This window comes from Eulemur rufifrons, chromosome 19, assembly GCF_041146395.1.
Source record: "Eulemur rufifrons isolate Redbay chromosome 19, OSU_ERuf_1, whole genome shotgun sequence".
Classification (NCBI taxonomy): Eukaryota; Metazoa; Chordata; class Mammalia; order Primates; family Lemuridae; genus Eulemur; species Eulemur rufifrons.
The window spans coordinates 58,242,478-58,257,303 of record NC_091001.1 but is presented as its reverse complement, the minus strand read 5'-3'; the positions used below and the strand labels follow the sequence as shown (position 1 = coordinate 58,257,303).

At 52.3% G+C, this 14,826-nt stretch overlaps 1 protein-coding gene across 3 annotated transcripts in view; it reads right to left on the bottom strand.

The window, feature by feature from the left end:
• The window catches only part of RAB11FIP5 (RAB11 family interacting protein 5), a 38,600-nt gene extending 25,313 nt beyond the window's left edge, over nucleotides 1–13,287 (bottom strand). For all 3 annotated transcript variants that reach the window (XM_069494356.1, XM_069494355.1, XM_069494357.1), the window contains exon 1: nucleotides 12,692–13,287. In XM_069494356.1, coding sequence (XP_069350457.1) covers nucleotides 12,692–13,122 — 431 coding nt within the window. In that variant the 5' untranslated portion in view covers nucleotides 13,123–13,287. The remainder of the gene's footprint in view (nucleotides 1–12,691) is intronic.
• Nucleotides 13,288–14,826: the final 1,539 nt, after the last annotated feature.

Here is a 14,826-nt window from a genome sequence, read left to right as displayed (position 1 = left end):
CTGCCCATAACATCACCTGCCCCAGATTTCTACTCCAAGTCAGTGATGGGCTGTTTCAAGCAACACTGCATAGATGAAATCGTCTGCCCTCAGAAGGCCTTCAGCTTTCAATGAATGGTGTCACAGACAGCACCGTGGAGCAGGGCGGGTTTTTAATTGGAAAGTCATCACCAAACTGAAAAATAATGGCAAATAATCGTCATTCCTGCCAGTTCTGGGTGAGCTGAGCCAGCCTGCCACTGCTGCCACTGTAGAGTGACCACACAGTTGAGAGGGAAAGCTCTTCCCTATGCCAGGATTTCTGCATAGGGAAGACAGAGAACAAAAGACACTAAAGCCCCCGGGAGAAAAGTTGATGGGGAACTTGCCAATGGCAGCCTCGGGCTGACAGCCCAGACCCACTGCTTAACCTGGGCCTCACTGAGGGGGAGCTGTAGACAGGGTGGGCCTCCCGGGGTGGTGCAGGGAGTCGGCCAGCCCACCCAGGAAGGACTCCTGCCAGGAGCTCTGGTGTCCACGGGGTGGAGACCTAGGTGAAGGGCATCATGAGGAACTAACCGGCCAGGGCCACAGTGTGTGATATTATCAAGGATAAGCAGCCTGTTCCCTCCACCAGGTAGTGGTGTGAAACAAAGGGGGGGGCATGTTAAACTGGGGATGTATCATCAGGAGACATGGCAGCCAGGGACTCATTTGGATCCTGACTCAACAAACCACCTATGAAGAGATATTTTTGGTATCAGGGAAGTTTGAATATGGACTGGACCTTAGATGATTATGAAGGAACTGTTGATTTTGTGTGAGAAATGGCATTATGGTTGTTTTTTTAAAGGTGCCCAAATCTGTTGGAGATGGCTGGAGAGGAATACTGAAGCATTTAGGGTACACTGACTCACTCGCACTCTCCTCCTGGCCCCACTTGGTCCCATTAGACCCCCGCGGAGGTCAGGGGTCAGCCTGCGGCCAGGAAACAGGCTTTTTCTCCTTGTCCTATGACTGAGCCCCGACTCCGGATCCCGTCCCTCAGTCCCTGAGCCTTGTGCTAAACTGTGAATGCATCAGCAGGGTACAGGGCCAGGCCCTGCAGTACCAGCACCGTCCCTCTGAGAGGCACAGGGAACGTGCCAGAGAAATCCCACTGGACCAGAGGCCGGGCCTCCACTCAAATGTTCCCCAGGTGTTTGCCAGGAACAACAACGGGGGTGTCCACGGGGAGCTTATACCTTGGTAGGGAACTAGGACAGCCATGTGTCTAGCAGAAGAGGGTGAGGAACACCACAAAAACACATAACTGAAGAACACAGGAAGGCTAAAGCGGAGTGTAAAATGATTGTGGGGGGGGTGTGCGGAACATGGCATTTATGCTGGGCCTGGAACAATGGGTGGGACAGAGGCAAGGAGAGGGTGGGGAGCCCCCAGGTGCAAGAGACACAATGCACAGAGGCCAGGGCTGGACACATGAAGACAGGCAGGTAGGAGACGGCCTCCAACATCACGCTAAGGAGCTATAACTTCATTCTGGGTTCTGGGCCCTGATATGCCCTGCAGGGTACAACACAGGACAGGACCTAACTGTGCTGTGGGAAGAGGGAGGGACAGCAGGGAAAGGGATGGTGGAGGCTAGGCAGGGGGACCAGCACGAAGCCAACACAGCCCAGGCAGGTCCCATGGCTGGGCTGACCAGAGCAACTTCTTATGTCTTAGCAGTGATTTCCCAACATAAATTAACAAATTGGCACCCTGGCTTGTAAAAAGGCAGTAGCAGCTAAGGTAACAGTCCAGAGCAGAAGTGGAAAAAAAAAAAAAAAAAAAAAATGTCTAAACTAGGACAGGAGCAATGGGGAAGGTGGGAGGGCCAGGAGGGCCCCTGGGAGTGCCCCTTTTCCGGCCTTGCAGCAGCACGTGGCAGAGCCACCCACACTGGACCCTCACTACTATGGACAGCAGAGACTGACACTCACCTCATAACCAGGGACAAGGCCCTTGCTATAGAACACCTTCTAACACCTGCTGGACAAATGACATGGAATTGGCAGGGCTCGGCTTTAGTCTCAGACATAAGTTTAAAAAAATTATTTTAAGGGCATTGTGGGCAAACTCCAGTGGACTGGAAGACAGGAGACCTGGGTTCCAGTCCTGGCTCAGACTTACTAAGTGGCTTTAAACAGCCATTCCACCTCCATAAAACGGGGGTGATAAAATAAGCCAGACACGGCGAGGTGCCAACTAGAACTGTTATACTCAGAGTTTCAGGCGACAACTGGAAAACCCTTTTCCCCAGCGCCGCCTCCACCCTGAAGCCTCTCTCCTCTCCAGGTGCCCCACCCGAGCCGTCTGTCTCACACGCTGGCAGACGGGAGGAAGGTGGGCCTCAGGCCAACCCTTCTGTCTCCCAGCACCTACCACCTAACCCATCCTTTGATTTGGTAACTGCAATGAAACTCCAAGCCAAACACAATCGCAGGACAGGACATGGCCTCTTATCAGGCCACAAGATGATTGTTATCACCTCTGGCCCCGTGCCTGGCACTGGCAACCCTCAAAGGGAGCCCAGACGGTCGTTCACTAGTCATCCCCACCTCCGTGGGCACGACTCACTCAGCTCACCTCGGACCCAGCCAGGCACGAGGAAAAGCTATAAAAATACCTGGAGACAAGTCTAACCACCACAGGCAGCAACAGAAAGTATGTAGGGCTGAGAGCACGAGGTGGGGGAAAAAGCACTGGCTTAGACATCAGAAATCTGGCCGCCACTAATGAGCCGCGTCACCTTGGACAGGCTGCTCCACCCCCTGAGACCACTGTCCCCACATTCATATAAATGGGGGTCATCCTGCCTGCCCTCAGGGAAGAACGAAATGAGGTGATGCTGGGAACACATTCTGAAAAGTAGGCCAAAGCACACATAAAGATTTGGGTTTATTGTCTATCAAAGGCCTTTTACAGGTTGTCATTAGCCCCAAAGGAATGAGGTAGCCCAGGACCAAAAAGCAATGATCCTGCCCAAGAGGTAGGAGAGCAAGACAACCTCTGTCAGGGGACCTTCAGCAGACGGGGGATAAGGAAGACATTCTACTTAACCCATCCCTTCCCCAGTGTGCTCCTAACCCCCTATTTGCCCCAGACTTGGGTCACGGAGGACAAAACTAAGTGGTGACGGTCCCCTCTGCCAGGGTCTCAGTTCAGACCCCAAAATAGGTGGAGACAATAAATATCCCTGTGTAGGAAAGTCAGGCTCATCACAGGTCCAGAAATGTATGTTGAGAATGTTGCCTTTGGGCAAACAAAAATGGAGGGGTGAGAAAACATACAATGTAGTTGTTTGTAAACACATGAAATAACTTTGGAAGGTTACAGGAGAACTGGTAACGTCGGTTGTCTCTGAAGAGAGGGGCTGGGTGACTCAAGGTCAGGGCAAGGGAGATATTTTTTCATTGTGTACCTTTCTGTACTTTTAGAATTTTGAGCCAGATAAACTACTCAAAAAAAAAAAAAAAAAAAAAAAAAGAAGTAAAGAAAGTCGGGCTGTTTTGCTGAGAGGCACATAGGAAATTAAGCTTGGCTCACTCCCTTTCCTGGCCCAGCCCCACCATAGGCACCTCCCCTTCTGGAGGGGCAGTTTTCCTGCCTCCAGCTCACCTTGTCCCCAAGGGGCCTCACCTGTCATTCAAGGCCCTACCTCCCCCAGGAAGCCCACCCTGATCGTTCCAACCTGGTGAACTCTCCTTCTCCTGACCCTCTGCTTCTCTCACACCTTTTACATGTGGCTTTGTATAGTAATGGTTCTTCCTGTGCAAGTCTGCTCTCAAACATCTTTTTGCCTTCATAGAGAAAGGTCTATCCATTTTATTTCCTTTGTTTCCTCCACTGACCTAGGCACAGTAGTTATAATGGTTGCCCAGTAATTGTTTCCTAGATGTTGAACAAAAGGAAAAAAAAATTAGCAAATGATTGTATCACTACAGGAGAAGGAACAGGATGGTTTGGAGTGTTCTGTCATGGTAAAACAAGCATGTGATGTCTTGGGAATGGTCAGGGAGTCTTGTATGTGCTAACACCGCCCCACCCCCACACACCCCACTCAACTATACAAGCCCGAAGCGGGCAAATCTCCCCAGGGGTGGGGATTGCCCAGGCAGAGCTTCCCAAGCCTCACCCCATTCCTGAGGGACACCTGGTGGCAGTGATGCTCTCTTTCCCAAAGTACCAGACAGTACCTCCTTCCCCAGACAAGACCAGGCTAGAGCCACAGACCAGACATGCTTACCCCAATAAACCAAGGGCTCCCAGAGAGAAGCAGGCCACACTTGCAGAGCTCCAAGCCTAACCCCCAAGATCTAGGTGGAGGAGGAGCGAGGAAGCCTTGGCAGGGCAGCTGCTGAGCGCCAGGCCCTGTGCAGAGCAGATCGTGGCAGACATGGGGAGACTGAGATGGGCAGTATGGTGCAGTGGGCAAGAGCACAGACTCTGAAGCCAGACTGCCTGGGTTCACATCCTGACTCTGCCATGCACTGTGTGCCTGTAGAAAAGTCACTTCGCGTGGGTGTGGTGGCTCACGCCTGTAATCCCAGCACTTTGGGAAGCTGAGGCAAAGGATTACTTGAGCCTAGGAGTTAGAAATCAGCCTGGGCAACATAGCGAAACCCCATCTCTACAAAAAAATTAAAAAATTAGCCAGGTTTTGGTATCAATGTTATGTTGGCTTGGTAAAATGTGTTGGGGAGAATTCCATCCTTCTCGATATTGGAGAATAGTTTATGTAGGATGGGCACCAGTTCTTCTTTGTATGTGTGGTAAAATTCGGGTGTGAACCCATCTGGACCAGGGCTTTTCTTTTTGGGAAGGTTTTTTATTGCTGCTTCGATTTCAGTTCTTGATCAACATTGTTAAAATGTCTATACTACCCAAAGTGATCTACAGATTCAATGCAATCCCTATTAAATTACCAACATCATTTTTCATAGATATAGAAAAATAATTTTACGCTTTGTATGGAACCAGAGAAGACCCCGTTTAGCAAAAGCAATTTTAGGCAATAAAAACAAAATGGGAGGTATTAATTTACCAGACTTCAAACTATACTACAAGGCTGCAGTTATTAAAACTGCATGGTATTGGCACAAGTTCAGGGACACAGACCAGTAGAACAGAACAGAAAATCCAAATATAAAACCATCCTCATATAGCCATCTAATCTTTGACAAAGCAGACAAAAACATACTCTGGGGAAAAGAATCCGTATTCAATAAATGGTGCTGGGAAAACTGGATAGCCACATGTAGAAGACTGAAACAGGACTCACAGCTTTCACTTCTCACAAAAATCAAATCACAGTGGATAACAGACTTAAACCTTAGGTGTGAAACGATTAGAATTCTAGAAGAAAATGTAGGAAAGACTCTTACAGACATTGGCCTAGGCAAAGAATTTACGAAGAAGACCCCTAAGGCAATCACAGCAACAACAAAAATAAATGGGACCTGATTAAATTAAAAGGCTTCTGCACAGCCAAAGAAACAGTCATGAGAGTAAATAGACAACCTATAGAATGGGAAAAAATTTTCACATACTACACATCAGATAAAGGACTGATAACAAGAATCTATTTAGAACTCAGGAAAATCAGCAAGAAAAAATCAAACAACCCCATCAAAAAGTGGGCAAACGACATGAATAGAAATTTTTCAAAAGAAGATATAAGAATGGCTAACAAACATATGAAAAATGCTCAACATCCCTAATCATCAGGGAAATGCAAATCAAAACCACAATGATATATCACTTAACTACAGTGAGAATGGCCTTTATCAAAAAGTCCCAAAACAACACAATGTTGGCGTGGATGCGGAGAGACGGGAACACTCATACACTGCTGGTGGGACTGCAAACTAGTGCAACCTCTGTGGAAAGCATTATGGAGATACCTTAAACAGATTCAAGTAGACCTACCATTCGATCCAGCAATCCCATTATTGGGCATCTACCCAAAGGAACAAAAGTCATTCTATGAAAAAGACTCCTGTACCCGAATGTTTATAGCAGCACAATTCACAATTGCAAAGATGTGGAAACAACCCAAATGCCCATCAATTCATGAATGGATTAGTAAATTGTGGTATATGTATACCATGGAGTACTACTCAGCTATAAGAAATAATGGTGATACGACATCTCTTTGGTTCTTCTGGAGAGAGCTGGAACCCATTATATTAAGCGAAGTATCCCAAGAATAGAAAAACAAGCATCACATGTACTCACCAGAAAATTGGTTTCCCTGATCATCACCTAAATACACATCTGGGAACGACACCAATCGGATATCAGACTGAGGTGGGGGGTTGGGGGAGGGGATGGGTGTATGCCTACACAATGAGTGCATTGCGCACCGTCTGGGGAATGGTCACGCTTGAAGGTGCTGACCCGGGGAGATGGGGGTTGGGGAGAGGGGATGGGGGTATAACTACATGATGAGTGTGATGCGCACTGTCTGGGGAATGGGTATGCTTGGAGCTCTGACTGGGGGGGGGGTGGTACATGGGCAACGTATATAACCTGAACTTTTGTACCCCCATAATAAGCTGAAAAAAAAAAAATTAGCCAGGCGTGATGGTGCACACCTATAATCCTAGCACTCTGGGAAGCCGAAGCGGGAGGACAGTTTGAGCCCAGGAGTTCGAAGATGCAATCCATGAGCTATGATTGTGCCACTGTACTCCAGAGCCTGGTGACGGCCTATCACTAAAAAGAATTAAGGGGGAAAAAAAAAGACCCTATCTCTAAAAAGAAAAAAAAAAAATAGAGAAAAGTTACTTCCACACTCTGTGCCAAGGTTTCCTCAGCTGTAAAACACAGTGACAGCACCTACACCTCAAGGGCTCGCTGTGATCAAACTGAAGTCAAATCCTTAGGACAGTACCAGCACCTAGAAACATGCATAGACCAAACACTAGGCCAACAAGGCAATGATAATAACCCACCAAAGCCGAGTGCTATGTGTCCCCCCCAGGGATGGGGATCCGAAGACTGGGACGGTAAACAGGCTCTCTGATCCAGCCGGCAGATCTCTCGTGTATGTCCCCTCCCCAAGGAGGCCTGCCTTGACCACAGCCAACCCCAGTGGCTCTGTCTGCTCTGAACATTTCCTGCCTAGGCCCCAAAATACAGCACTTAGCTATAGGCTCCCTCTAAACCTAGGGGGATGTCTACATCCTCCCCTCATTTGGACTGGACTGCCCTTCCAGGTCTACAGAGAAGCCCTGACATCCCCATCTCACTAAAACCCCACTGGCACTTCTACAGAAACCTGGGGGGGCACACAGGGATCAAATGCCGTCTCTTTTTCACCCCAAATGCTCTAGCTCTGAGGGCTGCCAGCGTTTAATAGGAACCACACAGAGCCACACTCCACTAACTGCTGAGTAGCTGAGAGGAGGCTGTTCTCCCTCCCCGAGCCTCAGTTTCCACATGTCTAAGCTCTCTTCTCGCTCCAACTGGAGTTCCATGATTAAGAGCTGTACTTCCCTTCCCCCCTGCCAGGATGAACTGAAGGTCAAGGTGACAAAGCCCACCCCACCCCTTGTAGCTTCTCTGAAGCGCTGCCCCTGGGAGCCCCACCTTGGGAACCCCTGCTTACCACTCCCTGATGAGAGGCCCGGGCCTAGCCCCACACAGAGGCCTCATGTGACCTGCTACGCCATCACTCCTGAAGGAAGAAATGACCTACGGCTCACTAACAACAAAGTGATCAGACTCTCCCCCGACAGGACTGCCAGGTGCACAGAGGACCTACACTGTGGACTCATTTTTATTACTTGGCCGTGGGGAAGGGCAAAGCTGCTTCATTGCTATACCATTTCGCAGAGGAAAAGAAAAAAAAGAGGACTGATTCCCACAGAGCAATGACAGCTCTTGTCATTGTGTTAATCACCTGTCCCTGCACAGGGTGGGAAGGGCAGGGGAAACATCTGGACAAAGCCAGACTAGTGGTTTAGCAGCAACAAGAACAGCATCAGGCTGTCAGCAATGACAAGTGGGGCGGGCAGCTCCCATCAGAGGAAAAGGACAGCTCTCAAGGTCGCCAGGGATTGTGTCTCTGCTGAGGCGTGCCTCATCGCCAGCTGCCTGCACAGAGGGGCAGGCAGGGCCGAGATGGGGCTGACCGCAGGCCCACTCTACCCTCCCGGTCCCACCCAGGGCCAGGGGCAGATAGGCAGTGAAGGGGAAGCTGCTGTGGCGAGAGCAGGAGCCGCCCAGTCTGACGGAGCAGTCACATTTCCTACCCGCCCGGCTCTGCTCCCCCAGACACTGCTGCTCCAGCAACCCCAAATAAAAACTGCCCCATAACTAAGGAAGAGGGAGCCTCTGCGTCCTGACGACTGGCTTCTGAGGACAGCCACGCCCTTCCCCAGCAGCCACAGCACACTTCCCAGGCAGACCCACAGGCCTCCAACTCCAGCTCTGGGGTTAGAACAGGAGCCAAAGCCAGGGACCCGAGTTGCCTTGGCTGCTTCCCGAAGAGCAGTGTGACACCCGGAAACCAGGGCAGAGAAGGCTGAGAGGCATGCACCGTCTGCCCATGACAGTTACACACAGGCTGTCTGGGGGCTAAGGGCTAGATGGAAACCCTCAGAGATCATCCCAACCTTAGGCCAACAGGCTGCACTTCCCCTCAGGTGCCTCCAAGTGCTCCCAAACCCACCCTCCTTAAGGAGGTCTCAGAACACCACGACCAGCCAGGCAGAAGGCCTGGTCTCAGATCTATGTCCTCCACAGCCACGGGCCCCCTGAGCTCCCCTGCCAAAACCAACAGCGCAGTCTGAGCAGGGGCTGACAGAGCCTCTGGGCAGCCACAACTAGCAGTCACAACAGTTTTAGTCTTTGTGACAAAAAAAAAAGATAAACTGGTCCTAAACCAAATGGAACCCACAGCTTTGGCTTTCCCAGGAGGCCCGGGATGATGGTTCTGTGCTCCACACTCCAGCTCTTACAGTGGGTACCATTTCGCTGCATATCGAGACCAGGGAGAAGGTGGATGAGGGCTCCACACAGCAGGGTTGTGCCCTCTCCTCCCCCAAATGCACACAGATCAGAATTCCAGAGACCATCTCTCCCCAACTAAAAGGGCCTCATGGCAGATCCCCTATCTTCTCACTCCAAAACCTTTGCTGCTGCTTCCTTCCCTCCATCTTCTGACACATTCAGGGACATTCCTGGGGGTGTAATCCACACCAATGGCATAAAGGCCAGAAAGGCCCAAATGACCCATCTGACCCCACGGGGAACAAAGAGAACTAACTGACCTCTACCACCTCCACCTCCACCACCTCGTCTGTCTCAAGAGTCAGGGAGGCAAACACAGGGCACCCACTGGCAAGTACTGGGAAGGATGCTGGAGGGAAAAACCAGAAATGAAGTAGCAGAGAAGCATCTCCTAGGATCCTCAGACCCATAGGAACTATGACAGTTTTACTGAGGGGAGAAGGTGATAATCAGTTTCCTTGTATATTATGTTAAATTTTGTTTTCAGAATTTCCTCTTTAATTATTTAAAAGCCTCCAGTAAAATTCCACACCTCAAAGAGTGCCCCACTGACAAAGGACCTTTAGAGGCTACTGAGACACCTAGAACCCCAGAGCCACCATCACACAAAGCAGGGCCCCAGAATAACCCCAATACGAATATTCTGAAAGCTTCTATGTGTCCGAAACTACACTAAGGCTTTTACAGATGGTGTCTTATTTAACCTGTACAACCCTATGATTATCATCATAGCCTTTTTAGAAAGGAGGGAATGTGTTAAATAACCTGCCTGGTAGTAACTACCTGAGTGGTAGTTCATTCACACAACCGGGAGTGAAAGCCCAGTCTTCAGGTGTTTAAACCCTGTGCTGTCCTGCCTTCCCCAAGTCAGGGGCAGCTCAGGCAAGGCTGCCAGGGAGGAAAGCTGCAGAGCTGCAGGCTGATCTGGGCCTGGCTTGGGGGCTGCAGAGGCCTCTTAAGCCCAGCCCTAGTTCTCAACCTCCAGCAGCAGGAGAATGCAGAGGGCTGCAAAGGGCCAGCTCCTTTCGTTGGCAACTCTCATACTTCTGTATGTACCCTGCCACCCACGGCACTGAGGCTTTCCCAGGTTCTAAGTTCTGGACTGTCTCTCCCATCCCATGAGCAGCTCTTTCAGGGCAGGAGAACGCTTCCAGACTAGGGCTACCAGATGTTGTTACCAAAACCTCCCTCCACCATGTCTGCTGTGCACTGACCACCCACCATGCCCAGGGACTGCACTTGGTGCTTCAGTTGTATTCTCATTTCATCTCTCACATCAACCCTGTAAAAGTGTAAATGAGCTCCATTTTACAGATGAGAAAACTGAGGCACCAAAAGTTTACATGACTTGCCATAGGTGGCAGGTTTGAGACTGGGATCTGTTCAATGCAACTCCACAGCCCCCTCTCTTCACAAGGAGGGTACCCTTCCCCACTCGGGTTCTCTCTTGGCACAGGGCCACCATCTGCCCCCCTGAGACCACCACAGCCAACTCCTGGAGTTAAAGAATGGATACTGTTCTTTTCCACCATTATTCAAAGCTTAGGAGGGTACACCCTGGTCTTTTCTGCCTTGCCCTCTCCCTACCAAGCAATGTTCAGACTCACTGTCTCAGCAGCCCATGCCAGGGTGCTCCAGGAAATGTCACCAGGAGTGGCCATTAAAGCCAGAAGTGGGAGGGAGGGACAGGAGCAGGGGTGACAGCCCTCACTCTCTGTCAGTGGGCACGCCGCTAGGTCCAGTGAACAGGAGGATCAGGCCAATTCCACAGACTTTTCCTCTGCCCACGCTAAGTGTCCCTCCCCATTCCGGCCCCCTCCAGGTTCTATAAATAACCCAGGTCTCAATGTATCAGAGGAAAGACAGCCAGGTGGGCGTGGAAAGATCCTGGTGGAAAAGATGACTTCTATAAAGTAAATTAAAGCTCTCATTCAGATTAAGGGGTGGCAAGTCAAATTCTCCAAAACATACTGTCCTTAGCTGAAAATAGGTCCACCTGGACCTACAGGCTCGGCCAGCTCAGCTAAGTAAGATCCAGAGGCCAAGAGGAAAGCAAGGGTGGGAACTGGAAAAAAAAAAAAAATCAAAGAAGCCCCTCCCCGTAGTCTTTTTTTTTTTTTTTTTTTGTCTGTCCGCTCCTACCCTCCACTCACATGTGTCAACTATCAGTCTGGTCTGAGAAGCTGAGTGCTAGAGGGTGAAGGACTGGGGCAAGAGGTAGAGTGATTTTGTCCCCTTGATTTAGGGACAGGCACCTCTTCTGAAAAAGACTGGCCTAAGAGATCCAGGGGAGAGCTTTCTGCCCCACCCCCGCCCCTTGGGCTCCCTGAGCCAGGAAGGAGGGAGAGGACAGAAAGAGGGAGGAAAAAAACAAAACAAGGGCCAAGCTATACCACATGATCCCACATCCAGCAACCAAACAGCAAGTCATGAAGGAAGGAAGGGAACAAGCCCGGGGAGGCGGAGATGGAGTCAGGTCACAGCCCTGCCTGGAATCTGCCCTGAGCTAACCACCTTTCCACCCCAGGCCACAGCCAGGAAGGCCATTCCCTATCCACGTTTTGGAAAATGTTCAAGGTCAGATAATTTTCCACCCAAATCCTGCTTTCATTTGGGTTTGCACCCTGCTCAAAGCTCATCCCTCTCCTCCAGCAAGCCTCCCTAGATTTACTCAGTGGATGCCATTCCACCCAGGCAAACCTTTCCTGAACCTCTCCCCACCTGCGGCACCCCCCCTTACCCTGGCTACCTGGTCATTTACAAGTTAACCACTTGAGTAATCCACAGCAGGTTGTTAGCCCTGGGGACTGGCTTCCAGATCCTGCCCAAGCCCAAAACAGGAAACGGGGCTTCAAGTCTGAAGCCTTGATCTTAACACAGGCAAGGTTAAATGCTGCCAAGATAAATGATTAAAAAACCCACTGGCCCATCGAGGTGGAAGTGACTGGAAGATGATCTCCTGCCATGCATTAACCATGCCACTGCCTCTACCTCCAGCAGGATAGGCAGGCCGCTTGAAAGCTGACTCAAGTGTTTCCTTCCTTTATTTAAGAGGTCCTCCTGTACTCAGACCAGGGACACAGGACGGGGGGGGGGGGAGGGGGGGGGGAGGGGGGGCATTTCTAGATGGTGGAGGGCATCCAAGAACCAGGCAAGAGGCAGATGGGCCTGCAGCCAACTTCCAGGTTTGGTGAAGGGTCTCCTAGAGGATGACACCTGGCCTTTCTTCCCCCACAGGGTAAGGCTGCCTCTTCATTTTCCTGCAGGCCTGGCCTGGGGCAGTTGCCTGAAGTTCACCTCCCCTTAGGCAAGCCTGGAGGCCCTGAGAATGGACCCAAGATTTTCCTTCTCGTGGTTTCCAAAACCCCAAAGCCTTTGGATCTCATTCCTAACTCTACTTGACAATCTACTCCTAACGCTTGGCTGCCCCCTACACCTCCCCCAAGCCTCAGGGACTCATCAGCTGCCAAGCCCAGCACAGGGCACGTTTGGAGGCCAGAGGGGACCCCGAAATAAGAAGAACCAACTTGCTGTCAGTTTACTCCCTTGAGCGCGAGGCAAAGGACTAGCCGCCCAGCCGAGTCCTGATCCCCCAACAGCCCCGCCCAGTTAGGCCTTTAACCGTTTCTGCGCCCCCGCGCCCCCTACTCACTGCGTGTGCTGGGCGCGGCCTGCGCGGAAGACCTCGTCCAGCGCCACGGTGGCCTGGCCCAGGAACTTGTCCACGCCGATGAGCGAGCGGTGCATGGTGGTGAGCACCAGCTCGCAGGCGGCGGCAGAGCCCGCGGCCCAGGGCGCCGGGCCCGCATCTGCCTCCTGCGCCCGCAGCAGGCCGTCCAGGGCGCCGGGCGGCAGCTCGAAGGAGCACTCCTCGCGCCACTCTGGGCAGCCCTGCGTCTTCTCCACCACCGACGTGCTGTACTTCTCGCGGCCCACCTGGATCACCGTGTACGCATCGCTGGTGCTGCCCGCCCCCGAGCTCTTGCCCCGCAGCCCGCGGGCCCGCAGCACCGTCACCTGGACGTGCGTGGGCAGCCAGCGGGAGGGCCCCGCCGCCGGCTCGGCGTCCCGCACCAGGGCCATGGCGGGGGAAGCGGCGGCGGGCGAGGGCTGGCCGGACCGGGCACAGACACCGAGACCAAGCGACAAAGTTGGCAGCGGCGGAGGGCGGTCAGGAGCCGGCTCAGAGCGCCGCCACCGCCCGCACACCCGGCCGCAGGAGCTGCGGGCTGGGCTGGGCCGCGCCGGCCGCCGCCTCCCTGCCTGCCCGGCCGCCGGCCGCGCCGCGACGTCAGCGCCCCGCCCCGCCCCGCGGCCCCGACCCGCGTGGCGGTGCGGCAGTGCTGCGGGGCGCCGCTCCCGCCCTGGCCGCCGCAGCCCCGCCCCGAGCGGGCGGGGGCGGCCGGGGGCGGGGCGAGGCGCGCGGCCTCTGCAGAGGGGTGGGCGGGGCTCCCACGGTGGCCCCGCCCCGGGCTGGGGGCGCCGGGCGCAACCTGCCTCTCCCCGGGGGAGCACGACACCCTTGGCCGGGTATGAAATGCCCGCTCTGCGCCTCCCGGCCAATCCCAAATCTTCCTTCAAGATGTCCCTGCTCCGGAAAGCCCTCGCCCTAAAACGGTGCCGGCCCGCCCCTCCCGGGATGGCCATGCCCCTCGGCGCCGACTTGAGGGAGTGAAGCGGACCCTGGTTGCCCCCTCATCTCAGGCAGCGCGCCCCCTTCTCCAGCCCGCCCCTGCCCAGGAAAATGCCCGAGTGAAACCAGAGCGATTCTCGCCCCGCCACGTGACGGCCCCGCATCAGCGACCTGGAAGCGGGTGATCCCGCGCCGCCTCCAACGTCCCGGCGCGGGAGGGGACCACCGGTGCGGCGCTGGGGGCCAGAGAGCGGGGCTCACCCTCTGCGGACACTGCAGTGGAGAGCCGAGTGATGAATAAATGAGTAACCACATCAATATTTAAGTGTTTACTCAGCAGTGGGGCTCATGCGTCTCGGGTTGGACGAAATTACAAGCTCTAGTGGGGTTTTAAATAATTACTTCCACCCATTATAAGTGCCTACTATGTGCCCAGCCCTGCCTATTACCTGTATGCTTGGCTTATTATTAATAACAATGGTTAATAATTATAGATGCTTTCGGCCAACACTGGTCCATGTGCTTTATATGCCTTACTTCATGTTATCCTCAGAGCAACTCTGTGAGTGTGGTTTTGAGCCCTGTTTCCAGAAGATAAAATTGCAGCTTTGGTGAATCTGCCCAAAATCCCTAACTGGCAGAGGTGGTTTGAATCCACACAAATGCCCAGAAGTACAACGCTTGTACTTTTTGTTTAACTCTCAGAGCCTGTACTTTTACAATAATAATTTTTAGATACAAGTGTAAACACATAGCTAAAACATCAAATAGGACAGAAGGGCTTATGATGAAAATAAAAATCCCCCTCGCCACCCCTCAATCCCTATACTACTTAAAGCCATCTGTGTTTTCAGGCCTGGTGGTTACCTCCACGTCAGTATGCAAAAAGCTTACATGGCGATATCTGGATTTATCAGGACTGGCCATTATCTATTGCCTTCCTGTTATAATAGATAATGATTGAGCTTGCTCACACCCACTTCCTTCCCTCAATCTTGTGCAGTTATGCTGCTATTTTTAGTTCCTATCCAGGATACCTTTATGGTGAAAACCTTTATTTCTTCTTAGGGAGACTGTCCACAGCACCCCTTGACTTTCACTCTCCAGGCCACGTCCTCTACCAGGAATATGGATGTAGGAAACCAGTACACCAG